This window comes from Dromiciops gliroides, chromosome 1, assembly GCF_019393635.1.
Source record: "Dromiciops gliroides isolate mDroGli1 chromosome 1, mDroGli1.pri, whole genome shotgun sequence".
Classification (NCBI taxonomy): domain Eukaryota; kingdom Metazoa; phylum Chordata; class Mammalia; order Microbiotheria; family Microbiotheriidae; genus Dromiciops; species Dromiciops gliroides.
Genome location: NC_057861.1, coordinates 602,884,892 through 602,912,054, shown reverse-complemented (window position 1 = coordinate 602,912,054; position 27,163 = coordinate 602,884,892). Strand labels below are relative to the sequence as shown.

The window sequence follows — 27,163 nt, the reverse complement described above, 5'->3', positions numbered from 1 at the left end:
GTCTCCTTTTTCACAGAAAAGATTAAGATCATCCACTATAAGCCTAAGTAGATCTGTTCCATTCCTCACACCTCCTTAGAAGCACGACCATTTCTATTCCTCTGGTCACAGAAGACAGAGATATCCCTATTCCTTATAAAGTCTAATCCTGCTACTTCTTCCTCCTCCTCCTCCTCCTCCTCCTCCTCCTCCTCCTCCTCCTCCTCCTCCTCCTCCTCCTCCTTCTTCTTCTTCTTCTCTCTCTCTCTCTCTCTCTCTCTCTCTCTCTCTCTCTCTCTCTCTCTCTCTCTCTCTCTCCTCCCGCCTCTCTCATCTCCATCAGGACCAGATGTCAGTCCCTCTCATTCATTTTCACCTTCACCCTTCTCAGTGACTAGTTCTCATCTGCCTACCGAGGTACTTAAGTCTCCAAAAATCTAAAAAGCCATATTTGAGCCATTCTAATTTATTCAGCTCCTATCTCATCTCTTTTCTTCCCTTCATTGCTAAACTTCTTGAAAAATTTATCTATGCAATACTCAATGTTTTCTTTTTTTTTTACTATATATTCAAATCCCCTATATTTGGGCTTTCACTTATACCACTCTGCTGAAACTCTTCTCAGAGTACTTCTTAATTGCCAAATTCAATCATCCTTTTGGGGGCCGCAATAAGGGTTAAGTGACTTGCCCAGGGTCACACAGCTAGTAAGTGTTAAGTGTCAGAGATCAAATTTGAACTCAGGTTCAAATCCAGGGTCAGTGCTCTATCCACTGCACCACCTAGCTGCTCCTAATCATCCTTTCTCAATATTCATATTGCTTCCCCTCATCTTCTAATACTATTAATCATTACCTCCTATTGATCAGTCGCTTATTTCTACCTGTGGTGCCATCCTTTCTACTCTCCTATTTTCACATCACTGGAGCTATTTTGGGAAAATTTTAGGATTACTATTTCCTCGACCTCACCCTTCATATACGGAGCAGGTCCAATAAATTTATTCATAAAACGCCTTAGTAAGGCACTCATTATCATCTCTCTGAATTACTGCAATAGCCCAAAAGTCTGCTTCTACTCTCTCAAACTCTCCAATCAATCCCTGAAAACAGATAATCTATCCCTAGCCATAGATTTGCTCATATTCCAAAATCTTGAGTGGGTCTCAAATGCCTCTGGCGTAAAGTTCACATTCCTCTACTTGGCATTCAAGACCTTCTACCACCTGGAACCATCCAGCCTTTACTCTCCTCCATACATTCAATGTTCTTACTAATAACATAGACAAGCTTTCTACCTCCTCAAACTCATTGTGCTCTCTTTCCTCCATCCTTTTACTCACACTTTCCCCTTGACTGGAATGACCTCTCTTCACCTAATTCCTAACAACTATCTAAAACCCAACTGAAATGCCATCACTTCCATAAAGCCTAACCTGATGCCACTGCTACTGCTCTTAGGCCTCACACAGTTTCTAGCTTTTTAAAAATCTTAATGTACTTCTTATGTGACATTATACATTAGGGCTATCAATGCTAGGACCTTATAACTCTGGGGAAACGTAAGCTCTGTAGGTGGTTGTATCTGATCTAAAGTCTGTATCTCCTCTAGCACCTAGCACAGTTCCCTGCACAGACATAATATATGTAAAGCACTGTGCAGTCTTTAAAAGCACCATACAAAAGTCAACTATTAATCAATGCTTACTATATTTGCATTTAGAGACCTAAACATTTCAAAATTAAAAGGTAAATTCTTTACTGTAAATGAATAAACTTCTGGGTTTAAAAAACAATTCAAATGTTATACTAGTGTAGAAACATTACATGTTGTTTATATTTTATGTGAATTAATATGAATTACTGAATTCCTAGTTGCCCCACCTGGAAATAAGATATCCAAAATATAAAGTCAGGCTTCATTAAAATGTGGTCCTTAATACAGTCTAAAAATCAAGAATGAAATCTTAGAAACATAATCTTAATTTGAAAGTATCCTGAAAATGCTTACAGTTTTCAAAATTTCTTCCTTTGTCTCTACAGAAATACTGGCAGTTTAAGCCTTTAGAAAAAAATTAGAAAAAAATAAAAGGATTATATTACCTTGTTACTTTGCAGCTAGATTCAATCAAGTCATTTTCAAACTCAAGAAGGGTGCTAGGCAGATTGTATTCTATTGGTGATGTCAGTCTTTTCAAACGGAATAAACCAACACAAAACTTTGCTCCCATCTCTTCCAATTCTCGTGTCCCAATCTGTAAACCCTAATAAATGAAATAAAAACACATATGCAGTTAAGGTGTAATAGATGCACTCCTTTGGCCATACCTTGTATTGGTTTAATACAGAAAATAAAAAGAAATACATAATCAATTTTTAAAATAAAACTGTTAGAGCTTTGAATAGCACTTAAGATGCATTAAAATGTTTATTAACAATGTGTTATAGGATCAGATTGGGTCACAGATGGCACTACCTGTCCTGAGAGACTCTTTTTTAAACATCGATTGTGCATGAGACTTTTTAAAGTTATTTTAATTAAGACTAATGGAAATATGACAATATCAACAGAGGGTTCTCAGACCACAGCCAGAGATTCATTTTTCAGCATGGCCAATATAGACACGTCTACTCATGTCTCTCTATTTCTCCTCTTGTGATGTGATCTAATGATATGGTAAAGGAGGTGTTTCTTTGGGGTAGGGGTGGGGGGCAAAGAAGTTTCTTAACCAAACTTGATGTAATTATGGGACAGTTATCTACCATGCTCCTGGCAGTTTTTAAAAAACAAATCTGCCAGAGAAGAGTCAATACAGTGGAATAGGAGGAAACAGTACAGTTGAACTCCCTCACACAACTCCTCTACAAAAAAATCTAGAAACTGTAGCAGACGCAGTACTCATTCGAAATTCAAAGGAAAAAATCATAAGAAGTCATATGTCTAGCTCAGGTCAGCACAGAGAGAAGTCTGTGGACACTAGAGCTAGGGTCTGAACAAGGGCACACTACACAGAACATTTCAGAATAGAAACTAAAAAAGACTGAGGCTGTGTACTGGGGCAGGAAAATGCCTTAAACCCATAGAATGGGACCCCAACTTTTTGCAGGATGCAATAACAGATGCCAACTGGACAGCTCTGTCTGTGGCTATCCTAGAACTACCCAGTTCTAGGTTATAGATTCAAGGTGGGGACTAAAGAGGGAACCTGCAAATAGGGTTGGCATTTCAGGGTAAGGGGTAGTCATGAGCCCCAGGCTATGTATTGAGAAAGGAACAAGTTCATAAGTAAACAGTAGCTGTGTGATTCTAACTACAAGACCTATGCAGAATTTCAGTTCAGCCCCAGCCCAATCTGAAGTTCTAATGAATACTGGTGTAAAATTTTTAAATAAAATATTAGCACGTGGACTATAGCAACATATCCCAAAAACTATATACTATGACCAGGCTGGATTTATAACAAGAATGAAAGGCTGGTTCAATATTATGAAAAGTATAAACTTAATTTACCATATTAATTTTTTAAATCATATGATTATATCAATAGATGCAGAAAAATCTTTTGACAAGATACAATACCCATTCCTATTAAAAACAACAGAATGATAGAAATAAAAACAAGACTTTCCTTAATGATATGTAGTATCTAACTAAAACCAAAAGTCAGCATTACCTGTAATGGGGATAAGCTAGAGGCTATTGCAGTAAGATCAGGGCTAAAGCAAAGATGTCTATTATCACTATTACTATTTAATATGGTGCTTGATAAGACAAGAAAAAGAAATTGAGGGAATAAGCACTAGCAAAGAGAAAACAAAAGTATCTCTTTTTATAGACAATATGATAGTTTACTTAGGGAATCCTAGAGTCAAATAAAAACAAACTGAAGGGGGCAGCTAGGTGGCGCAGTGGATAAAGCACCAATCCTAGATTCAGAAGTACCTGAGTTCAAATCCAGGCTCAGACACTTGACACTTACTAGCTGTGTGACCTTGGGCAAGTCACTTAACCCCCTTTGCCTCACCAAAAAAAAAAAAAACTAATTGAAGCAATTAACTTCATCAAAGTTGCAGGATATGAAATAAAAGTATACAAATCATCAACATTTCTGTGTATTACCAACAAAATCCAGCAGAAAAAAGAAATTCCATTTGAACTAACTATTGATGGTATAAAATACTTGGGGGTCTACTATCTGCAAAGATACACATTCTTTACAGAAATAAAGACTGATTTAAATAATTGCAGATATTAATTACATGTGGATAGGACAAGGCAAAATAATTAAAATGACAATACTACCTAATTCTTTTACTTACTCAGTGCCATACTAATCAAACTACCAAAGGATTACAGTAGAGAACTAGGGAAAAATCATAACAAAATTCATCTGGAGGAACAATGGTCAAAAATATCAAGAAAATTAATGAAAAAATTAGAAGGAGGGGAATATAGATCTCTATACTACAAAAACAAAAAAATTATCAAAGCAATTTGGTACTAGTTAAGAAATAGGATCTTAATCAGGCAGATTTTCATTTGGAAACAAAATTTTTTTAAAAAGCAAACTGAACAGTTTGGAGTCATTTGAGATGGGAAGAGTACTGGGGTCAAGAAAGTTACCTCTGGAAATTAAGAGATCACTGTTGAGGGCAGGTAAGTGGCACAGTGGATAAAGCTACCAGCCTTGGATTCAGGAGGACCTGAGTTTAAATCTGGCCTCAGACATTTGACACTTACTAGCTGTGTGACCCTAGGCAAGTCACTTAACCCTCATTGCCCTGTAAAAAAAAAATAAATAAAATAAAATAAGAGATCACTGTTGGGGGCAGTTAGGTGGCACAGTGGATAAAGCACCAGCCCTGGATTCAGGAGGACCTGAGTTCAAATCCAGCTTCAGCCACTTGACACTAGCTGTGTGACCCTGGGCAAGTCACTTAACCCTCACTGACCTGCCAGAGAGAGAGAGAGAGAGAGAGAGAGAGAGAGAGAGAGAGAGAGAGAGAGATCACTGTGAAATCTGGAGAGAGGAATGAGAAGAAAGAAGGTGGATGGCATTTTTAAGGAGGTTAGCCATGAAAAGGAAGAAAGATAGAGAATGACAGCTAACAAGGATTTATAATAGATCAGGTTACTGTTTTCTGAGGATGAGGGAGACATAGACATGTATTAAGGGAAGTCACAAATTTATCTCCATTTTAAAGAGAATACCAGTAGGTGTATAAGGATTTGAAGTTTCCACATCTCTTGAACACTGCTTTCACAATTCTACCCAAGCAATCTATATTATATCCCTACAGTATCATCTTTCTTGTTTTTTTTCTTTTTCTAGGCTCATTAATCCTCACCCAAATGCCCTCCAACATATGGAGAACCAAGGTTCGTGGATTTCCTCCAATTAATATGTATTCTTAATATACAATAACTCTATCCTCCCTTTTATATATCCTCTTACCTTTAAATTAGGTTATATCTTTCTAGAATTAAATTCCAGTCACAAATCCTGAACTATCAAGTCTATGATGACAGTAAAGTCAAATTTCCCTCATACTAGAACATATATTTTCCATTTGCTACCCGAACTTTGGACATTTGTTAGTAGACATCTGAGGCCAGGGTTTAGAGCAGTGTATGGTACACTGCAGGTGCTTAATAAGTGTTCGTTGACTGACAGATGCCAATTAGAGAGAAAATACTTCCAAACAACTTTATACTGGGCAGGCTAAATATGTTCCTAAGGTACATAGCACTGACTCAAAGCTCAAGAGAATGAATCACAGAATATTACTTTCCATAGAAAGCACATGTTTTTTCATAATCAATCTTGTTGAAATAGAACTTTTGGGCATCACCCAAAAGGCCTATACAAATCTATCTAAATGCCTTCACTAAAACATTCATTTTTCATCTTAACTTAAAATGTTTTAGAAAGTCTATGGTTTATTTCTGGATTAAGTTATAATAATTAAAAATGAAGTACATTTTATAGCTTAAAAGCAAAATAAAAATATTCTCAAGGGTAAAAGCGTGACTACTTACAATCTTATTAGCCTCTCATAGATTTTTAACATTAATGAGTTAGAAATACACATACAAATGTATATATTTATATATCACAAAGAGAAATGTTTCTAATTAAAAACTTAAATTTTAGCTGACAGTCACTTTTACTCAGAAGATCTTTTTAATATATTTATAATATACTAATTCAAACATCCAAAAGGGAATTGTGTGTTAATCAAGTATGGTACTATGTTATTAAAATATTTGTAGGACTATTAAAAGTAAAAAATAATAACATTTAAAGAAAGTAGCAGGTACACTGAAACTTTGTATTTTAAATAACTATTATTTTCTTGTGATTCCCAGTTATGGCACCATAGCATCCTGTATAACATGGATGTCTTCAAAAGATACTGAAGCTCTTACCTCTAGAACTCAGAACCTCCATTTTTCCATTCCCACATGGACCAATTTTAAAGCAGACACTTTCTTAAACCACCTCCTCTCCTACAGTGTCCATGTCCCTTATATATAGTTCATAACAATGATTTGTAAAGAGCCTATTTCCACAAAACCTATAGCCTAAAAGGTTCCTCCACATTATTCTGAGGTAGCTAGAAGGAAGAATATCACAAACTGGGAAAACTTGGGCACTGCCAACCAAAAGCTTGTTCGACATTATACACTGTTCATTAAAATTCCCTTTCAGCTAGCCCAAAAAGCATAAGTCTCATTACAAAATCTTTGCATACTTTCTAGTTTATTACAATTTAAGATTCAGTTTGGCTCCATCAACACCTAACATTTTTAGATATATACAAGAGTTTTGTTGGTTTTTGTTTTGGGTTTTTTTTATTTTAACCAATGAAGAAGCTATTAGATTTTTCACAAGTGTACATTTGTAATAATCCTTTATCTCAGGCTCACAAAAAAGTTTGAATACCAGACCCATTATCCCTTTTCCCTATGGATGAAAAAAAATTCAACAAAATAATTCATACAACATGCTATGATCTTTCAGAAACAAAGCAAGGAAAAATAAATGTCCAGGTTTTCTAATTGTTCATTAAATGTCCCATTTGTTAAATATAAATTTTTTATATTTATATATTTGAAGTGACTTTGAACTTTAAAATTTTACTTCTGTTATGTATCTTATATAGCTCTATTTTTTAAACGTCCTTACTTCTAAAGGGAAATTATGATAGCAATCAGAAAAATTATAATGGGCAGGACTACTGAAGTGCAATAACTGCAATGATAGTGGTAAGTACTTTATTATCACCCAAAAAAGCCTTAATACATCACATACATTAAGAACTATGTAGGGGGCGGCTAGATGGCACAGTAGACAAAGCACCGGCCCTGGATTCAGGAGTACCTGAGTTCAAATCCGGCCTCAGACACTTGACACTTACTAGCTGTGTGACCCTGGGCAAGTTACTTAACTCCCATTGCCCCGCCAAAAAAAAAAAAAAAAAAAGAACTACGTAGTTGGTTAATAAAGATAATGTGTATATGATTATAGTAATATATGTATAAATATGTATTACTATCCATAGTAACCTACTACAAATATGTTTATATTATACTATGGTATAGAAAGACCATGAGGCAACATAATAGAGTGGAAAGAACTCATGATTGAGTCGAGTCTTGGACTCTAGTGCCGGCTCTGTAACTATGTTCCCATTCAACAAGCCCTAAAAGTATGAGTTTCACTGAAAAAATATTTATATGCTTTCCAGTTCATTACATACTGATGATGATTTTATTTTGGCTTCATTAACACAACATTTTTAGCCTTATGCAACAAGAATTATGAAACCACAATTAAGTTAAGGTAGGAAATACAAAGTGTTATTTTCCTAGTTTTGCTCATGGTCACTGAGCTTGTACATGGCAGGGTTAAATCCTGAGGATACCTGTTCAGACTGTGAGTTCAAAGCACATTTCTTCATCTAAAAGATGAGGGGATTGGACTTGGTTTCTAAGATGCCTTCTAATTCTAAAATACTATGATTCTATGCATGATTTTATATGTACATCAAATATATGAAGACACTGAAAAAAATTTCCATTGAAAATGTACTGTCTACCTGGAAATCCATCTGGTAGAAACAGATCAAAATGTAATACCATATTCTACAATAAGTTCGAAATGGATTTGTGACCTAAATACCAAAGATTATTCCACTAAAAATAAGGGGGGGGGATCTTGCTATCAAATCTTTCAGATAAGGATTTATTATAGATATAAAAATGATTAAAAGAAATATACAGCAGAACAACTTGGAGGCTAACAAAACTGACAAACTGATAAAGATGGCAAAAGATGGGAATATTTAATGCTGGTAAGGTTGTAGAAAGAGAGGCACACTAATTTATTGTTAGTGAAACTGTAAATTAACATGAACATTCTAGAAAGCCATTTGGAATTAAGCAAATAAAGTGACTAAAATGTTCAAATCCTTAAATCTACAGATTCCATTGCTAGGCATATACCCTAAGGAGGCCACTGATAAAAAGGCTCCATATATACCACCATATTTATAGGATCGATTTTTTTTCTATTAGCAAAGAACTGGAAACAAAGTATATGCCCATCAATTGAGGTAAGAATAAACACAGTGTGGTACCATGAATGTAATGGAATATCCCTATACTGTGATAAACAATGATAATGATGAACAGAAAGAAACATGGAAAAACTAGCATAAATTGATATAAAGAGAATCAAGAAAACAATTATACACAGTGACTACAATAATGTAAATTTTAAAAAAAGAACCATCACAAAACAAACTAAAATAAATGTGTAAAATTAAAAAGAAAACCTTGTTCCCAAAAAAGAGATGAGAAGACTACTTCTCCCCTTTTGCAGAGGTGAGGGTTCACAAGAGTGGAACATTACACATATTTTCTGATTTTTCATTATATTGATCAGTTTTGCTGATTTTTTTCTCCTCTTTTTCTTTTTAAGAAAATATCTTTTGAGTTCTAAATATTGTTCTCTGAGAGGGAAAAGATGAGGAATACAAGGGGAAAATATCAATAAAATTTATGTTAAAAAAGAAGGAAATTCACCATATGTTACTAATTAGCAACTAGAAGTGAGCCTTAAAACACCCAAAATCATAAATCTATAGGAACTAAGATAATAATGAAAATATATAGGACCACAAGAAGGTATTTAATTTCGGGTTCCTAAAAGCAGAGCTAGATTTACAAATTTACTAGCTTTATCTGGATTAATCACCACTATTATATATTTTTTGTGTTTGGGGGGAAAAGGAGTTAATAATCAAAACTAGATCTCAACACTTAAAAAGTGCTATTGTACTATATAAAACATAGGATATGCTTAAAAAAAGAAAAATAAAAGAAAGCCTTTTAGAACAAGAATAGTCTTTTCAACTGCTTATCTATCTTAAGTGGAAAACTTTCAATAAGGAAGTCTTTGATTTTACCAGAAGGATTTACCTTGTATTTTCCTTGATCACAGCCACATAACGTGCTTTCCATGGTATAGCTTCTCTGTACTCCAATTTCTCTCCATACAACAACGCGGGCTGTAGATTGCTTGGACTTTTCCACTACAAAGCTGCAGCTGCTCATGCAGAATGCTGGGGCAGTATGGCTCAATATCTTGGGCAAAGTCTGAGAAAGAAAATCAGTGGCACTTTTCAAAATTAAATGAAATTATGTTTAGTCTAGCTCCTACCTGCCTTGTAAATCCTAAACTGCTCCACTATGAACTTTGGATTTTCTTTTTTTTTTCTTCTTTTGTTTTGCGGGGGCGGGGGGCGGGGGAGGGACAGGGGGCAGTGAGGGTTAAGTGACTTGCCAGTGTCAAGTGTTTGAGGCTAGATTTGAACTCAGGTCCTCCTGAATCCAGGGCCAGTGCTTTATCTACTGTGCCACCCAGCTGCCTGGAACTCTGGATTTTCTGCAGAAAATACTCAGAAGCTGATCAAATAATAATAGTTTAAACTTATAACACATTCTAGTTTATAAAATTCTTGCCTCCTAACAATATAGTAAGATAGAAAGTACAAGGTGTTATTTTACCAGTTTTGCCCATGGTCACAAAGCTGTACATGGCAAAGCCAAATCCTGGAGATAAGTCTTCAGACAGACTCTGAGTCCAAAGCTCTTTCCAGGACTCTTCCAGCTACTTATCAAATTGTGGCTTTGGTGAGCAACTGTGACCTCAATTTTAAGAGTTCCAGAGATAAGGTTTCAAATTCAAACCAGTTCATAACTTCAATATCAGAGATGATATTAATATGGCAATTGTAATTTAGTAATACATATGAAAATATTATAGAAATAAGAAGGGGCAGCTAGGTGGTGCAGTGGATAGAGCAGCGGCCTTGGATTCAGGATGACCTGAGTTCAAATCCGGCCTCAGACACTTAACACTTACTAGCTGTGTGACCCTGGGTAAGTCACTTAACCCCAATTGCCTCACCAAAAAAAAAAAAAAAAGAAGAAAGAAAGAAGCAATTTTTAACTTAAGTTTTACCAGGCTCCATGTTTCCTTCATAACAAAATAATACTACTACTACATGAGATAAAGAATTATTAAACATTACTAATTTTAGAAAAATGAAAGAGAAAAGGAAGTTCACCTTTTAGAATAGATCAAACAAAAACTAATAGTATAATTCGCTTTTCTCCTTAAACAAAAATGAGTAACTGAAATTAGTATAAGAACATCTACTAATGACAGAATTTCCAGTTCCTGGTTTGGAAAATTTTTTGCAAGTCACCCTTATTCCCTCATGATTCTTCATTTTGTTTGTGTCCTGTCCCATTTGCTGCATAAGCCCTGGCAAAGGTGAGAATGAAGATATGGATGATATGTTGATATATACTGCTAATCAATTATAATATTTATTCCATAACAAATTAATTGCTGGTATGAAGAAGGAAAGCAGACCCAAAGTATGAATAATGGCTCAGAATGTGCAAGGAATACCAATCAGTTCCCTTTTTCAGAAATATTTTCCCAACATTTCTTAGCAATTATAGATTTGATTCAATTCAATAAGTATCTATTTGGCCTCTACTATTTATAAGACACTTTACTAGTCACTGGGGATTAAAAAATGAAACTGTTTCTGCCCCTAAAGGCTTTATGTTCTACTGGTAAAAGATGATATAAACATCCAAGTCAACAAAGCATCCAAAAGGGAATGTCAAGAAGGCAAAAGCACTACCAACTGACTGGGAAAGGACGTCAGGGAAGGCCTCATGTAAGAAATGGCACCTGAATTGTGCTCTACTTTACCTTTTTTTGTAACAGGACTAACTCAGGAAGTCAGGTAAAGACTATGGCCCCCTTCTCAGAATAATGGTTTTAAATGCTTAAGATAAAATACAGAGGATTACAAAGAAAACCAATTATGTTGAAATAAGGATGTAATTTCTTCCCATCCAAGTTCATATACCCCTTAAAATCTATACACAGACCTCCTAAGGGGTCTGTGGAGCCCAGGTAAAGAGCTCCTAATTTAAAAGATACTTAGGATATGGCAGCAGTGAGGAAGGAATGCATTCCACCACACGAAAAGGCATATAGACAGGAAATGGCCCATTATATACTGGGAACTGTAAACAGTCAAGTCGGATTAGAAAGGAGAGGTTAAAGAGGAACAATATGAAATAAGACTGGAAATATAGGTGGAAACCAGATTATGGAGGACTTTCAATGCCAGCCTGAGACCACAAAAACCTAGTTCATTTAAGAAAGACATTAATAACCCTGAAGGACTCATGAAAATTGCAATCCATCTACAGAGAAAGAATTGATAGTATCTGAAAACAGATGGAAACACATTTTTTTTGACAATTCCTTAATCTGAAGTTTTGAGTTTTTTTAACTGTTTTCTCTCACAACCTAGCTAATGTGGGAATGTTTTCCATCACTACTCATGTATAACTTATTTTGAATTGCTTGAGTTCTTGTGGGTGGGAGGTGGGAAGGAGGAAGAGAAATTGGAACACAAAGTTTTAAAAAATTGATGTCAAAATTTGTTTTTTGGTTTTTTACATATATTTTTGAAAATAAAATTCTATTCAACTATTAAAAAAGAAAAACATTATGAGTAATGAAAAAAACCAAAATAACAAGAAAGACTTATTAAACAACTACACATACAACAGAGGAATGAGGATGTAACAAAACATGCAATTCCCATTGAATGTTGATGGGAGCCTGATGATTTTCTCAAGCTTATAAAACCAGAAACTTAAAACCTTCTCAAACACATAAAACCAGATGTACAATATACAGAACAAGTATGTTAGATGAATAAGAATTTATGTTGTTCCTGCCCTACAGATTAGTGAATGACATTCCTTTAAATTTCTGAATGGTGCCTTTCTTTATTTGTCCCTAGAAGTGAGTTTTTAATTATTTTGGAAGAGTGAAGAAATAGCTATATGGTGAATTAGCAAGGGAGTAGTGAGGAACATAGAAAATAAAAAAGATTTTCTGCTGGGAAGCCTGGGTAACAGTGGCCTCTTAGATAACTGGGAATCATAACTCCACAGTGAATCTGCATGAGAAAGAGTATATGGACCTGGAATAACATGACCAGTAAATGATAGCTCCATGGTAAATCCTTAAGGGAAATTTTCTAGAAATCTGGAACATAAGTTTGTACATCTTTCCAATGTTAAGTACCCATGTTAAGGCTGGAATTCTTGTGTCTTCCTAGCTACACTGCTATATTAAGCCACATCTGTATTTTAAGATGTCTATAGTCTATTTCATTCTTTAATCTGTTTTCAAAATCTTCATTGAGCAGCTATTTACATGCATAGCATTACTTGATCTTTCTTTGAATGATTCCTATTTTGTTCATTTTCTAGGGGAGAGGAGGTAGGGGTGGAGAGGCTGAAAAAAGAGTAAGAAGGAAAGAAAAAAGAAGAAGAGGAATGAGATTATAGGTTCTTCTACAAAGCAAAGAAGGATGAACTTTACAGAACTCACCCTATATCCCATATCTTCAACCACATCACAAGAGGCAGCATTATCATTAGTATGCCACACGGTCTCCTTGATGCTGCAGCCATACATAAATACATTTTTCTTTCGAGAATGACCATGATAATCACAGTAAACCTACAAGTGACAATATTATATTCAGAACATTTTAAAGTTCAGGTTTCAAACATTATCAAATACAGGTAAGTATTTCAGAGCTGTTCTGGAATTATATTTCTAAGCCTCTTATCCTCATTAGAGTTACAATTTAACACAAAGCAAAAGCATTTCAGGAAGGAACACCCAGGATTGTGAGAGTACTTAAACCTCTGGTAAAATCAACGCCTGCCAATATTCTGCAGGCCAAACCACAGGTTCTACTGCTCAATTTTTTAACCCATAATTTAATATTATTCTCTTTCCAATTCTATTGCAATTTTGGTTTGTAAAATGCAGCTACTTTTACTCAAAAGGTTGCTGGAGTTTTAATTAATTAGCCAGTAATTTCAGAAGTCAGACACTGAAAAAATAATTATAAAAATCATAAGATCAGATTTTTTTAAATGAAAAAGCAAAGGACAGGTTTACACATTGACTGTGTATCCTTATGTGAAGTTTTTCTATCTTTTCCAGAAGTAGCTTAAGTAACATAAACTTTAACAAACTGGACATATTTCATGAAAACTGAAAGGCAGATTTGCTCAAAAGAAAGACAAGAAACAATACACATACATATAAACATACACACCAGCACTCAAGCAGGCCTATATGCAGTCTTACATCACACACATACCAGCCTGGATATGACTATTCTGGAAGCTTCAACAACTTGTGCATGGACCAGAGATTTCTTAACTTGTGTGCCTGAGACTTCCTAGCACAAATGCAAAAATGATTCTATTGTTTGGGGAATTCAAGATTTTAAGAATTTAAATCATATGTACATTATTCCAGTGATTCAAACAGGGAATGAAATACTCTGAAGTACAACAACTCGTGACAAAGTCATGAAAATTTCTGGAACAGGTAAAAGTTGAAGTATTCAATATGGAAGTAAAAAGTAAAGGCTGTCAAATGTCAAATATGAAGAAAACTACAAATATTACTTTTGAATTAAATTGTAAGGAAATGCAGAAATACAAAATTATCTAATTAAGATGGTCTGATTAAATGTTCATTCATAGAACAGTAGGATCACAGATTCAGAACTAGAAGGGACTTTAGAAATCATCTTATTCAAGTAATGCATCCAAAATTAGAAGAGATGCAGAAAGCTGGGAAACAATTTTTATGGCCAGTACTTCTGATAAAGGCCTCATTTCTAAAATATATAGGGAACTGAATCAAATTTATAAGAATCCAAGTCATTCCCCAATTGAGAAATGGTCAAAGGATATGAACAGGCAGTTTTCTGATGAAGAAATCAAAGCTATCTATTGCCATATGAAAAAAATGCTCTAAATCACTATGGATTAGAGAGATGAAAATTAAAACAATTCTGAGGTACCACCTGACACCTATCAGATTGGCTAATATGACAAAAAAAGGGAAAATAATAAATGCTGGAGAAGCTGTGGAAAAATTGGAACACTAATGCATTGTTGGTGGAGCTGTGAACTGATCCAACCATTCTGGAGAGCAATCTGGTATTATGCCCAAAGAGCTATAAAGCTGTGCATGCCCTTTGACCCAGCAATATCACTTTTGGGTCTTTTTCCCAAAAAGATCATAAAAAAGGGAAAAGAACCCATATGTACAAAAATATTTATAGCTGCTCTTTTTGTGGTGGCAAGGAATTGGAAATTGAGGGGTTGCCCATCAATAGGGGAATGGCTGAACAAGTTGTAGTATATGAATGTAATGGAATTCTATTGTGCTATAAGAAACCATGAGCAGGAGGAGTTTAGAGAAACCTGGAAGGTCTTACATGAACTGATGATGAGTGAGATGAGCAGAACCAGAAGAACATTATACAACACAGTATCATCAACATTATGTGTTGATCAACTGTGACAGAATAGATTCTCACCAATCCAACAGTACAAGAAAGTTCCAAAGGCTCTCCAAATCCAGGGGGGAAAAAAGAACTGTGGAATATGGATGCTGACTGAACCATACTATTTCTTTTGTTTTGGGTGCTGTTGTTTTTCCTTTTTTGCTCTGATTCTTCTCTTATAACATGACTAATGCAGAAATATGTCTAATGTTATTTTATTTTTATATACATATATATGCATATATATAAAAATAACCTATATCAGATTACGGGCTGTCTAGGGGAGGGGTGGAGGGAGGGGAGTGTGGTAAAAATTATTGGAGTTTAGCTGACTCATTTGGGAAGGGCCACACCTGGCCCACCCTGAAGTTATGTATGCTACTGAGGTCAGAAGGAGAAAACTCTCCATAGGCAGTTTTTTGAAGGACCTCCCCTTTTGGGGGAGGAAGATTGAATGCTCACTGAGGGGAGGCTGTGTCACTTCTGGAACGTTCACTCTCACCGGCTCTCTCCTCGGTTTTCCTGGTGATGCGAGAAACTAGCAGATGTCCCAGGTGTGGTGAGTGAACACAAAAGCCCTGCATTCCTTTGAATTAGCTTAATTGGAAATGAGCTGGGGATTGTATAGATTTAGGTTAGAGTTAGGAGGATTTATCTGTATTTCTTTTTCCCTATTTCCTTACCTTTGATTTTTATTAATTTCACCTTTGTTGTTTAATTAATTCCCAAGTAATAAAATCTGATCCTTTTGTGGAAAAGAAGCTGTAAGGCTCCTTTCTTATTGGCCTGGGAGAAATATCTAAAAGGGCAGTTTGGAGGGGAGGGAACTTTGAACCTAGAGGTCCCTCATTATTTCCGGGACCCCAATATTTTGGCGAGTTACCCAATTAACTCTCTATATATTAAATTTGGCCCACACAGGAGGGAGGGAGAAAAATTTGAAATTGGAAATCTTATATAAACAAATGCTGAAAACTATCTCTACATGTAACTGGAAAATAATAAAATACTTTTATTAAAAAAAGAAATCATCTTATTTAAATCTTTCATTTTATAAATGAGGAAACTGAGGCTAAGAAAGATTAAACCACATATGATTTATTTGCTTTTATTATCTAGGAATGTCAACAAATTTATTAAAAACAATGGAATCACTTCTAAGTAATTCCTTATGGGGAAATGACAACATTTATTAAGCACTTATGTTTCTTTTATCATGTTTTTCTTTATATAAACAACATATACCACAGTTCTCTGTACACAGTGCTTAATAAATGTTTCCTGATTTTAAAATATTACTATGGATTTTATATATTCATATCCTTGACTAAGCAGCCTAAAAACAAGAGCTGACACTTACCAGAGGTAAACGTTTGATTGCAGCCATATACTGTAGCAGACCTTTAGCATGGTAAATTGTAGGATGCAAATCTGGGTTTGGACTTTGCCACTGCCGGTTCAAATCTTCTCCACTTAGAGAACAACGGTGGCTATACAAACACAAACATACACACAAAAAAAGAAAACAACTTGTTACCAAAACCATTACTTAATTCATTTAAAAATATTTCTAATTTAAATTTACAGTTACTTTTACTATGTAATTTAAATTTACCTAATTGTCTAATTCAGAACAAATATATAAAATTCTAATTTCCACCAAAGTGAAATAGAAGTCATAATTTTCTCACTTTTCAATATATGTTCTAACTATATTCAAAATAACTTCATAATTAAGATCTTAATTAGGTTCTAGGCTCTGAGTCTTTTTTTCCTAGTCTATAAAATAAGCCCCTTACCTACCACTCTGTTCCTCCTTTGGGTTAGAATGAGGATCAAAAGACATAATATATACAAAATAATTTTGTAAGGTATAAAATAGTATATGAAAGCATTATTATAATAAAAGCTATTCTAATTTCCCATTGGGCACAAATACCTAAGAAAAGCAGCAAAGTTTTTAAGCAAATAATTAGAGGTAAATAAACAAGATTATAATTCATAAACAGGCTAGTTATTTCTCCCTACAACTGGTATAAGACACAATTCTGTAAGACTAAAAAAATATGAAATAATACTCAGGTTTTTTTCCACATGAAAAGAATTAGCTATGGTCTCCCAACTTCCCAATTCACTTTGAAACAGAAATGGAGAAAAGTTCATGGCAATAAGTTCATCCATTAGAAAAAACTCTTATGACTATATCTGCAAATAACAGTAAATTCCTACCTCTCAAAACCCCTGCCTTTTAGAAAAGGTTCTCACCCCCAAAAAGAGAAAAAAAAACTATTTGCACAAAAATATTTATAGCAGCTCTTTTTGTGGTGGCTAAGAATTGGAAATCAAAGGAATGCCCATCAATTGGGAAATGGCTAAACAAGCTGTTGTATATGATGGTGATGAAATATTATTAGTGGTATAAGAAATGACAAGCTAGATGATTTCAGAAAGGCCTGGAAAGACTTGTATGAAATGCTGCATAGTGAAGTGAGCAGAACAAAGAGAACATTGTGTACAAAGACAGCAATATTGTTTGATGAAGAACTGTGAAAGACTTAATCAACTATTATCAACAATACAATGATCTAAGATAATCCCAACAGACTATTGATGAAACATACTATCCAACTCCACAGAAAGAACTGATATTGATTGAACACAGACTAAAGCGTGCTAATTTTCACTCTTTCTTTTTTTTCTTTTATTTGAGTTTTCTTATGCAAAATGACTAATTTGGTAATGTTTTATATAATTGCACATGTATAACCTATATCCGATTGCTTATCAACTCAGGGAAGGGGAGGGGAGGGAGGGAAATAGGGATAAAAATTGGAACCCCAAACTATAAACAAAAATATTTATTACGTTAAAAAAATTAATTTAAAAAAATTTTTAAAACCAAAACTGAAACAAAAACAAAAGCAAAAAAGAAAAGGTTCTCTTTTAAAATTCCAAACTGTAGAATACAGTAACAGCCATTTCTCTATGTTAGAAACAATTTAGCAATAGGGTTATACTAAGGCAATGGTAACAAGCTCCAAAAGATTCTACAACTTGAGACAAATAAGTATTCTCTTAAAATTAAAAAGAAGAAAAAAACTATAGATGCATTTTTCCCAAAGTAACAAACTGCATCATCTCCAAAAGAACAAAAGTACTGCTGAAGATGAAAGCCTCTATGTATAGTATACTGTACACCAAAAAACAATTATTTAATGAATTCTAGTCTCATAGGTGATAAATTAAATGAAGAAGTTGCACTAAATGATTCAAAGAATAGAGCTTCTCAATAAATCAAATTCACCAGACAGAACATTTTCATTCAGCATTATAAAAATAGCATATAACTAATTTAAAATTAATCCTAAATATTTCTTTATGAAAACTTCCTTTATTTTGGAAAAAACTGATGTGCTTCAGTTTTCCAAATTAATTTGAACACTGACACATGAACAAATCTTAAAAGAGCCTTCGTAACAGTACAACTTTTACAGTAGTAGTTTCAACTTACTTTCCATTAATGACACCATCTGGGTTCAGCATAGGAACAATTTTAAAAATATAGGATTCACGCAAGCTCTGAGCAGTAGGGTTATTACTCATGAGATATTCCAAAGTTCCTTTCATAACCCAGCTTGAATTAGTTTCTCCAGGATGTACTCGAGCAGATAAGAAAATATAAGGGCGATTTCCTAAAGTAAATATAAAATTCATGCTAAAATGAACAGTTGAAGTTTAAAATAAAAATTAAGATACTGCTTTTAAATGACTTTAGAAATTTATCTACATAGTTAATTGACCTAAATATAAGATGACACAATAAAAGAAAACAGTGACCATTAGTGATGAAATAATTCTTATGACTGAAATTTTAATTTTATCATATTTAAAATGAATATATAATATCATATTTGTAAATAAGCAATTGTTGAGTTGTAATAATTTTTTAATCATTCTCAAAAAAGCTAAAGGGATGGGTAGGGGTGGCAATGGAGAGAGGATGAGAAGTTGGAACACAACATTTTAAAATATTGATGTTAAAATTTGTTTTTACATATATTTTGGAAAATAAAATTCTATTCAATACCAAAAAAAGCTAAAGAGAACAAGAAGAGGTATATATTTATGTCCCTGTTTTCTAGGCATTAAGGTTAAACGCCTCTCAAATTTCAATAGTTAATTTCCAAACTACTATTTTTGTATTGTTTTGGTAGTCAATCCTATAAAAGAACTTAGCTCATCCTCCCATACCTTCACTTGTATTAAGCTCACCATATATATGAGCCTCTCTTCATTTCTTTCCTTTACACAGAGAAAACTGTCACTTTGAGACATTCTCAACATAGCTGGTCTGAACAGAGAATATGTGTGTGTGTGTGTGTGTGTGTGTGTGTGTGTGTGTGTGTGTGTGTGTGTGTCCTCTATCACCATAGGATCACAGATCTAGAATTGGAAAGGCCCTCAGAAACTCTCATGTCCACACCCTTCATCTTAGAGAGAAGTAAATGGAAGCATCAGGGCACAGACAAATTCTTGAGCCTCAGTCCTCTTCTTCCAGGATTAGTATTTTTTTCACTGTCCCATGTGGACTCCCCTCTCATTTATTTTTCTAAAAATTATATTCCATAACAACTTCTCCACCAAAGTTTTACACTTATATGTGTATACATATACATGTATGCATGTATCTACATATACACACACACACATATATGGAAACAAAAATGAGACAATATTTTGAAAATGAAGATATTTGAGGAATAATCGAAGGTAGATATCTAATTGTGCTACCATATTTGACAAGTTTCTTAATATAAGATATTACATTTAAATGCCCAAAGCATTACTTAATAAATTCTTCAAACAATACAAAGGCATGTTACATTTTTAGATGTAATTAGTTTAATACTTCCTTTATTTCTAAGGGAAAGACTATAGCCAAGATAACTAGTAAACATATCTGTGTTTTGTATAAAGAAATTTATACTTACTAAATTGACAGATATTTTCATAATAATTGGACTCTGGCATAGCAGTTATAGTCAATAAAGGACAGCTGTTTCCAGACAGAGTTTCACATAACACATCTTGTCGAAAATAGATTTGCTGAGGGTTGTGTGATGATTCCAATTTTTGAAGATGCATCTTGATAACAAAAATGTTTAAAAAGCACAGCATAAAGTCCTTTGTAAATTTCCCTTATGATATACAAAAAGTAAAGCATTCAGGATTCTATACCATTATAGGTAGATGGCAGCACAGTAACTATAATTTGTACAAATGAGAATTTAATACTCCATACTTCTACCAACCTAAAATTCAATTCCTTATAAGTAAAAAAAAAAAATCCCTTCAGAACATTCTTTTAGTAAACAAGTCATGTCACACATACATAATCGTTCTGCTCTATAAACGAAATCACTTTTCCTCAGACATCTTTGACAGTTGAATCACTTGTATTATTAGATGTTTGCTATCTCAATACAAATTATTTCAGCTGGCTAGTACATAAAAAATTAATGAAACATGAGTGTTTGCTTTGTGACACTATGAAGATGCTTTAAAACTTTCAAAAATAACTATAGAATAAACTTGAGACTAACATTTCCTCCCATAATAATTTCTAGATGGCAAGAATAAGGTGGTTTTTTTTGTTTGTTTTGGTTTATTTTAGAGAGAATTGGACCTATAATTTCATTAGTGTAGGAAGCACAGGAACTTCTACCAAACATGAATGGTACCTTTTCTGGAAGTTATTATATTCTTAAAAAGTTGCCTTGGTCACTCATAGGTTAAGTGGCCAGCCAAGAGTCACACAGCCAGGACTAACCTGATCCCTCCTCATAGCTTGCAGGTAACACCAAATTATGGTTATGGCAACAGAGCACATTTAGGTCTACATATAATTTCCTAAAAATTATCTCACTATGCAAAATTGCACCATAAAAACTACAAGGCTTGTGGGAAAATGGGTTTAGAAACACAACACTTCAAGTTGCAGATGTTTCTTTTATTTCTTTCAGTGGACTCCTTTAGGCCTGTTGCTCAGGAGAGATCCTATATTCTCTCATTTCTTTCAAAACACATCATTTCAAGCTTCTCGTCAATGCTTAAAGTTTTCCTTTTGTAGGCACAGCTTGGCATTTTTTAAACAGAACATTCCTAAGATATTTGGGATGTTGAAGGAATATTTTTTCATATAGAAAAGTTCACAAATGCAAAAGAACAGTAAAATACAACCATGCAGGGTAACATCCATGGTGAATGGAAGCAGCTGGCAGAAATGTCTGAGGTGTGTGCATCTTGTGTATTCCTACATGGCTTAGTTCAGCTGAGTAGTTTTCTGGATTCACTTAGGTTTCTTGAGGGATGAAATCATGTATAAGGAAAGACGAAGTTCACATTTGACCAAATTGTCCCCTAATATATGAATCTTGCTATAATAAATTTGCATTTTCAAAACAAGCATTATAGAAGAATTGACTATACAACTTTTAGCAGGATATGACATTCTAGAACATTTGTAGTATAGTCCTGGAAGCAAAGTAAGTCAGTTTTCTGAGGATTAGCCTCAGCACCAGTGAACTAGTCCCCTCACAACTAATCCTGAGGTCATGGCAACCAATGAAACTAAGAAAAATACAAGGGTTCTAATTCTTATGGAACCTCCTCTTGCTTCTACAGTAATGGTGGTAGGATGATAAAAAGATGAAGAGTGGGTGCTAAGCATCATACATTTTCAGGCTATCAACTTAAATGTAGCTGCTGGTATACTAAATGTGAGGTTCTCATCTAGGGGCTGAGTAGACATAAAAATGGAAGAATTGAATCATATTAACTTAACCTTCTCACTAAAAATGAAACCATAAGACAAAAAGAAGTTGTAGATAAATGGAAAGGAGAACAAAAGAGTGGAAGTTAATTTTATCATGCATTGAGGGTTAATAAGAAACATAATTTTATGGGACATATGGTAATCTTGCTGTCCATACTCATGACAAGCATTTGTAAAAATAATGCTGTGAAAATAACTGGTTTATGTGCCAACATCTGTTGTAGAGGATGAGGAAGTAGAGAAATTTTATGAAGAATTTTACTTTTTAAGGGAAATTAAATCAAGCCATATTTTGATCTTCATAGTGACTTCAATACAAAGGTAGGCATGGAGGAGGAAAAAATAGCTTGGAAAATTCAGAAGAAAGAAAATAGTAAGAGGCTTATAGACCACACAAAAGCCTCATCTATATATCACAAATACTTTCTCTGAGAAAAGAGATGGAAATAGTGAGCACCAAGTAATATAATAAAAAGTTTTTAAAAATCATTATATTTTAATAGACAGGAAACATTACTTATGAGCGAGTCATTCCTTAACTGGCTTTTTGCTTACTTTGAGGCCATGACTTATTAGAACAAAAGTAAAGATTAATACAAAACTAGTAAAAAAAAAATAATAATGATGAGGCAAGCCCTTGATCTCCTTGCCAAGAAGATAAAGCATACAAAGACAACACTGGAGTAGAAGATAATCTTGTTTGTAAAATCATATGTATAAGTATGATAGAAAATTATGAGCAACATCAGTTCATAAAACAAGAAGCAGAGGAAGAAAAAAAAACAAGTTTAATTTTGGCAAGAGAAGCAACTAGGCAAAGTAATCCTAACGGTATATAAAGATGAAATTGGAAGGACAAGAAACCACCTCAAAAAAAGGAAAAGATCTCTAAACATTTTAACAACTAACTTTACCCTCAATGACATTTGGAATCTAACATATCAATTCTAGAAGTTTAGTATTAGGAAGCAGAAGTGGCACTGGTAAAAATAAAATTGGGGAAAATAGCTAGACTAGACTAAGCTAAGCGTACGCAAAAGGGGTCAATGCTGGAAATGACTTCATTTTGAGTATGTTCCAGATGGCTGGAAGTGGAAAAGATACCAAAGGCCATGGGGGAAAAGTGTTGGACTTTACTGGTTCCCCACAAAAAGGTGACCAAGAGACTATTGATAACTACTGATCTTTAAAAAAAACTATGACCTATGTATCTATCTTCCCATCTCTGCAAAAATTTTGAAAATAATGTACATAAGATTAGGTGTGAGAAAAGGACACAAAAGCCTTTTTCACGAATGATATTTTATAGGTCATATCTTTATACTTATACAATTGACTGAAAGATATAGAGAATACAAGATCCTGTTGTGCATAGTTTGCTGACTATAAAAAAGTATTTGCTCCAAGAGAGCAAAAGGCTGTCTTAAAAATTCTTTCAAAAATTTTTGTCCCCTGAATATGTCAAAATCATTCAAGATTCCTTGAAAGAAATAACAACAGAACTGTTAGATGATCTTTTCATTATTAACAGCGAGTGTAAAACTGGGATAAGTATGTCATTTAAACGTGTTGCCACTTTTATGGAATATGTCCAGCACAGAGAACAAAGTGAAAAGGTATTCCCTACTCCAGAAGGAGATGATATGGTGCTGATTTCCTTAAGCCCTAGAACACTGCAGAGAGCCTTCCCATTGAAAAAATGTAATCACTCAAGAGTTCCGTCTAACCATTCACACAAAACAAAATAAGAATGTAAAGAATGAGAGGGCTGCTAAGTGTCACAGTGGATAAAGCACCGGCCCTGAATTCAGGAGGACCTGAGTTCAAATCTGGCCTCAGACACTTGACACTTACTAGCTGTGTGACCCTGGGTGAGTCACGTAACCCTCACTGCCCCCCCCCAAAAGTAAAGAATGCCTAATTTTCCACAGTAGCTTAAGCATTTAGATGAACAACTCAGAGCTTATCCATAATTTTGTGTGTGTGTATGTATGTATGTATGTATGTATGTATACATATATATATATATACACACATACACACACACATATATACATATAAAGAACAGATACTGCAAATGGACAAGGAGCTAGGCTAAACTGAAGAAAAGTGGACTAATTGGGAAATTATGATTTCTTTTAATTACTGAAGCTTCTCCTTGAAATCAAAGCTTATCATTAAATTCCAATATTCTTCCAGTGATACTGTATAAGTGTGGTCATCAAATACTAGTCTCAAAGGAGCCAAAATTGAGGATAACCTAAAAAATAATAAAGTTTATGGTGGATATAAGTGATCTACAACTCATCATAAACAAGGAACTGTGTAGAAGTAGCATAAAAATGTTATCAGAGAAATGTATTTGGGGGGGGGGAGTAGAATACTCATATAGTAAAAGTGAGGAATAACAGAGGGACACTTATGTGTTCCATTGGTATCCATGCAGTGTCAAGAAATCTAGAGAAAGGATCAAATTTATTGGCTGGACCCCCTGTAACAGATCTATAGAAGGATATGGCTAAGTACCCTACCAGATGCACAGACATAGAGATTGCAATGTGCATCAGTGAAGGAAGTATCCAAATCAATGAGACCACAAATCCATAAAAATATAGATGAAAAAGACATACATAAAAGTATAGATGAAATAGACATTGCATCTACAGTACAATGAAGAATGTGACAGTGAAAAGAGCCATGATAGTTCCAAAGAGGAACATTTTAACTTATATAAAATAAATTAAGAAAAGTTTCATGAGATGGAATTGCATTTGAGCTTTTAAAAATGGGTAAGAATTGGAAAGGCAGAGTTTGAGGTGGTAACAAGAGGAAATTGGTGCACTTCAGACAGAGGGAAAAGTATAAGCAAACCCATAGAAATAGGAAAGTATGAAATGAGTTTAAGATAAAATGGAGCAATACAAATTCCTACATAGGGTGTACAAAAAGAAATAGTGGAAAATAAAACGAACATCAGTATCAAATTATAAATAACCCTGACTGCCTGGCAAAATACTCATTATATTTTTTTCTACAAAAGAAACAAAATAATTATATTATTTGCCAACACCCTTATTTCCTTTCCTTTTTTTCTCACCAAAAAAATTCTATCATTTACCAAATATTCAGTTAACTCTATAAGTTATGGTTTATTCCTTATTCATTAAGACTAATCATCTTTTGGGGGGGGGGAGGGCAGGCCAGTGAGGGTTAAATTACTTGCCCAAGGTCACACAGCTAGTAAGTGTCAAGTGTCTGAGGCCAGATGTGAACTCAGGTCCTCCTGAATCCAAGCCTGGTGCTTTATCCACAGTGCCACCTAGCTGCCCCCTAATCATCTTTTTAATAATATTAAAAGAAAATATTATATTTCTATGAAAACCAATATTGAGTGATGTTATTTGTGTAATTAGTAATAAACATAATGCAATTCACAGAATAGTTTACCTGTAAAGTTGAGTATGTATATGGATAATGATAAGCAAAATAGCAAACATCATCCTTGTGTGGAAAAGTTACTGTGAATGTAATCGTATAATAGGATTTTCCTTTTTGTCCACCAGCAGCAACTGAACTTCTAGAGAAATGATTTCTGCAAGAGAAAAGTACAAACACGTTTATTCATTTATCTAAAATGAATGATAGATTGAAACATTATGAAAAATTTCAGCTCCCTTTACTGGAGCCATATTAGTTAAAAAATGAAAGACTGTTACTTTGACTTAAGTACCTCATGAGGTAAAATTCAGTACAAAGGACAATAATCTAGACACATCAGATATTGCTAGAGTACATCAGTAGGCATTTTCATGTCAGTACTTTTCTAAATTTATTCATCTTTACATGTGTTATAAAGTTCTTTAAAAATTATGTTTATTCTTTCAACAGTGGATAAAAATTTTTTCTCAGGTTCCAAATGGTATTGAAACATCTCATTTGTCAAGTTATTCTTCAAAATCTCAAAACTAACTTTTCTTTTAAAATCACTTTTATATGTGTCTAGAGCAACTGAAAGATCAAAGGAAAAGGTTTTAGGGATATTCAAAATATAACAACATGAGGTAGTAAATACAACATTGAGTTTAGAACCAGGAGATCAGGTTTGAGTCCTAGTTCTTAAAAGCTGAGGGTTATGGGGGCAGCTAGGTGGTGCAGCAGATAAAGCACTGGCCCTGGATTCAGGAGGACTTGAGTTCAAATCTAGCCTCAGACACTTGACACTTACTAGCTGTATGACCCTGGGCAAATCACTTAACCCCCATTGCCCTGCCCAAAAAACAAAACAAAACAAAACAAAACAAAAAAAACTGAGGGTTACAACTTTTGAAATTTATATTTCTCAACTTGAAAATAACAAAGGTACTACAATGACAGAATAATTGTGAGGGAAAATATCTTTTAAGTGTTACATATGAGTTATCATTATCATCTTTCCTTTATTAAAACCAGACTCCAATGACTCAATGAAGTGAAAAGGAAACTCTGGAAGGTCTTACTAAGCAAGAAAGGCTACAAACGAAGGTCCAGCAATGGATTATATGTCTGTCAACCACTGACAAACCTAGCCTAAGTCCGAAGAGACTTGCTGCCAGAAAGAATTTTTTCAGTCATAGCAACTAAAAAGATTATACTTTAGTATCTCCTTTACATAGAGGGTTGGGGATTTGAGTTGGTGGAGGAGTACTTAAATCAATGAAAACATGGATTCCTGAAATATTTTAATATAATCTTTAAAAGTCTATATCATTATTTCTTCTAAGCATTTATCATATTTCTTCTAAATACCACTATAATAATTTCACACTAATTTCAAAACACATAACTTTAATCTATTCAAAAAGGATCTATTGATTATATTTATATCATGTTGAGACCAAGAAACAAATTATAATATAGTCCCTGTCCCCCTGAAGTTTACATTAATAGGATCATAATGCCATTGATTTAGAGCTGTAAAAGACCAAAGAATCAGTCTAGTTTAAGCCCCTTCTTTTACACAAGAAAACTGAGGTTCAGTGACTTGCCCATGTACACACAGACAGTAAATGTCAAAGGCAAAATATGAATCTAGGTCTTCTTGAGGCCAAGTCAAGCACTTTATCCACTATATACCATGCTGCTTGTTAAAGAGTCAAGATGTAGAAAAAGTTAAGCAATGTAAGCATAATAGAGTAAAACATCAGCTAATTAAAATCCAGAATTCTGGAGCCTTGTCATGCCCAAGACAGCTACAAACTTAGAAGTAATATACTGGAAGAAGTGGGGTTGTTATCTGGCAGAGCCAGAGTAAGGTGGTAACTGCCAAGTAACAAGTAGGAAAGGTACGACAAAGGGACACTTAATGTCTTTTTAT

At 34.2% G+C, this 27,163-nt stretch overlaps 1 protein-coding gene across 10 annotated transcripts in view; it reads right to left on the bottom strand.

Moving 5' to 3' along the window:
• Positions 1-27,163, bottom strand: part of AGTPBP1 (ATP/GTP binding carboxypeptidase 1) — a 212,696-nt gene that overhangs the window by 58,921 nt on the left and 126,612 nt on the right. For all 10 annotated transcript variants that reach the window (XM_043963888.1, XM_043963895.1, XM_043963953.1 and 7 more), the window contains exons 19-25: positions 25,258-25,402; positions 19,967-20,120; positions 18,487-18,667; positions 16,336-16,465; positions 12,986-13,117; positions 9,466-9,642; positions 2,082-2,242 (exon numbers count right to left, since the gene is read on the bottom strand). In XM_043963888.1, coding sequence (XP_043819823.1) covers positions 2,082-2,242; positions 9,466-9,642; positions 12,986-13,117; positions 16,336-16,465; positions 18,487-18,667; positions 19,967-20,120; positions 25,258-25,402 — 1,080 coding nt within the window. The remainder of the gene's footprint in view (positions 1-2,081; positions 2,243-9,465; positions 9,643-12,985; positions 13,118-16,335; positions 16,466-18,486; positions 18,668-19,966; positions 20,121-25,257; positions 25,403-27,163) is intronic.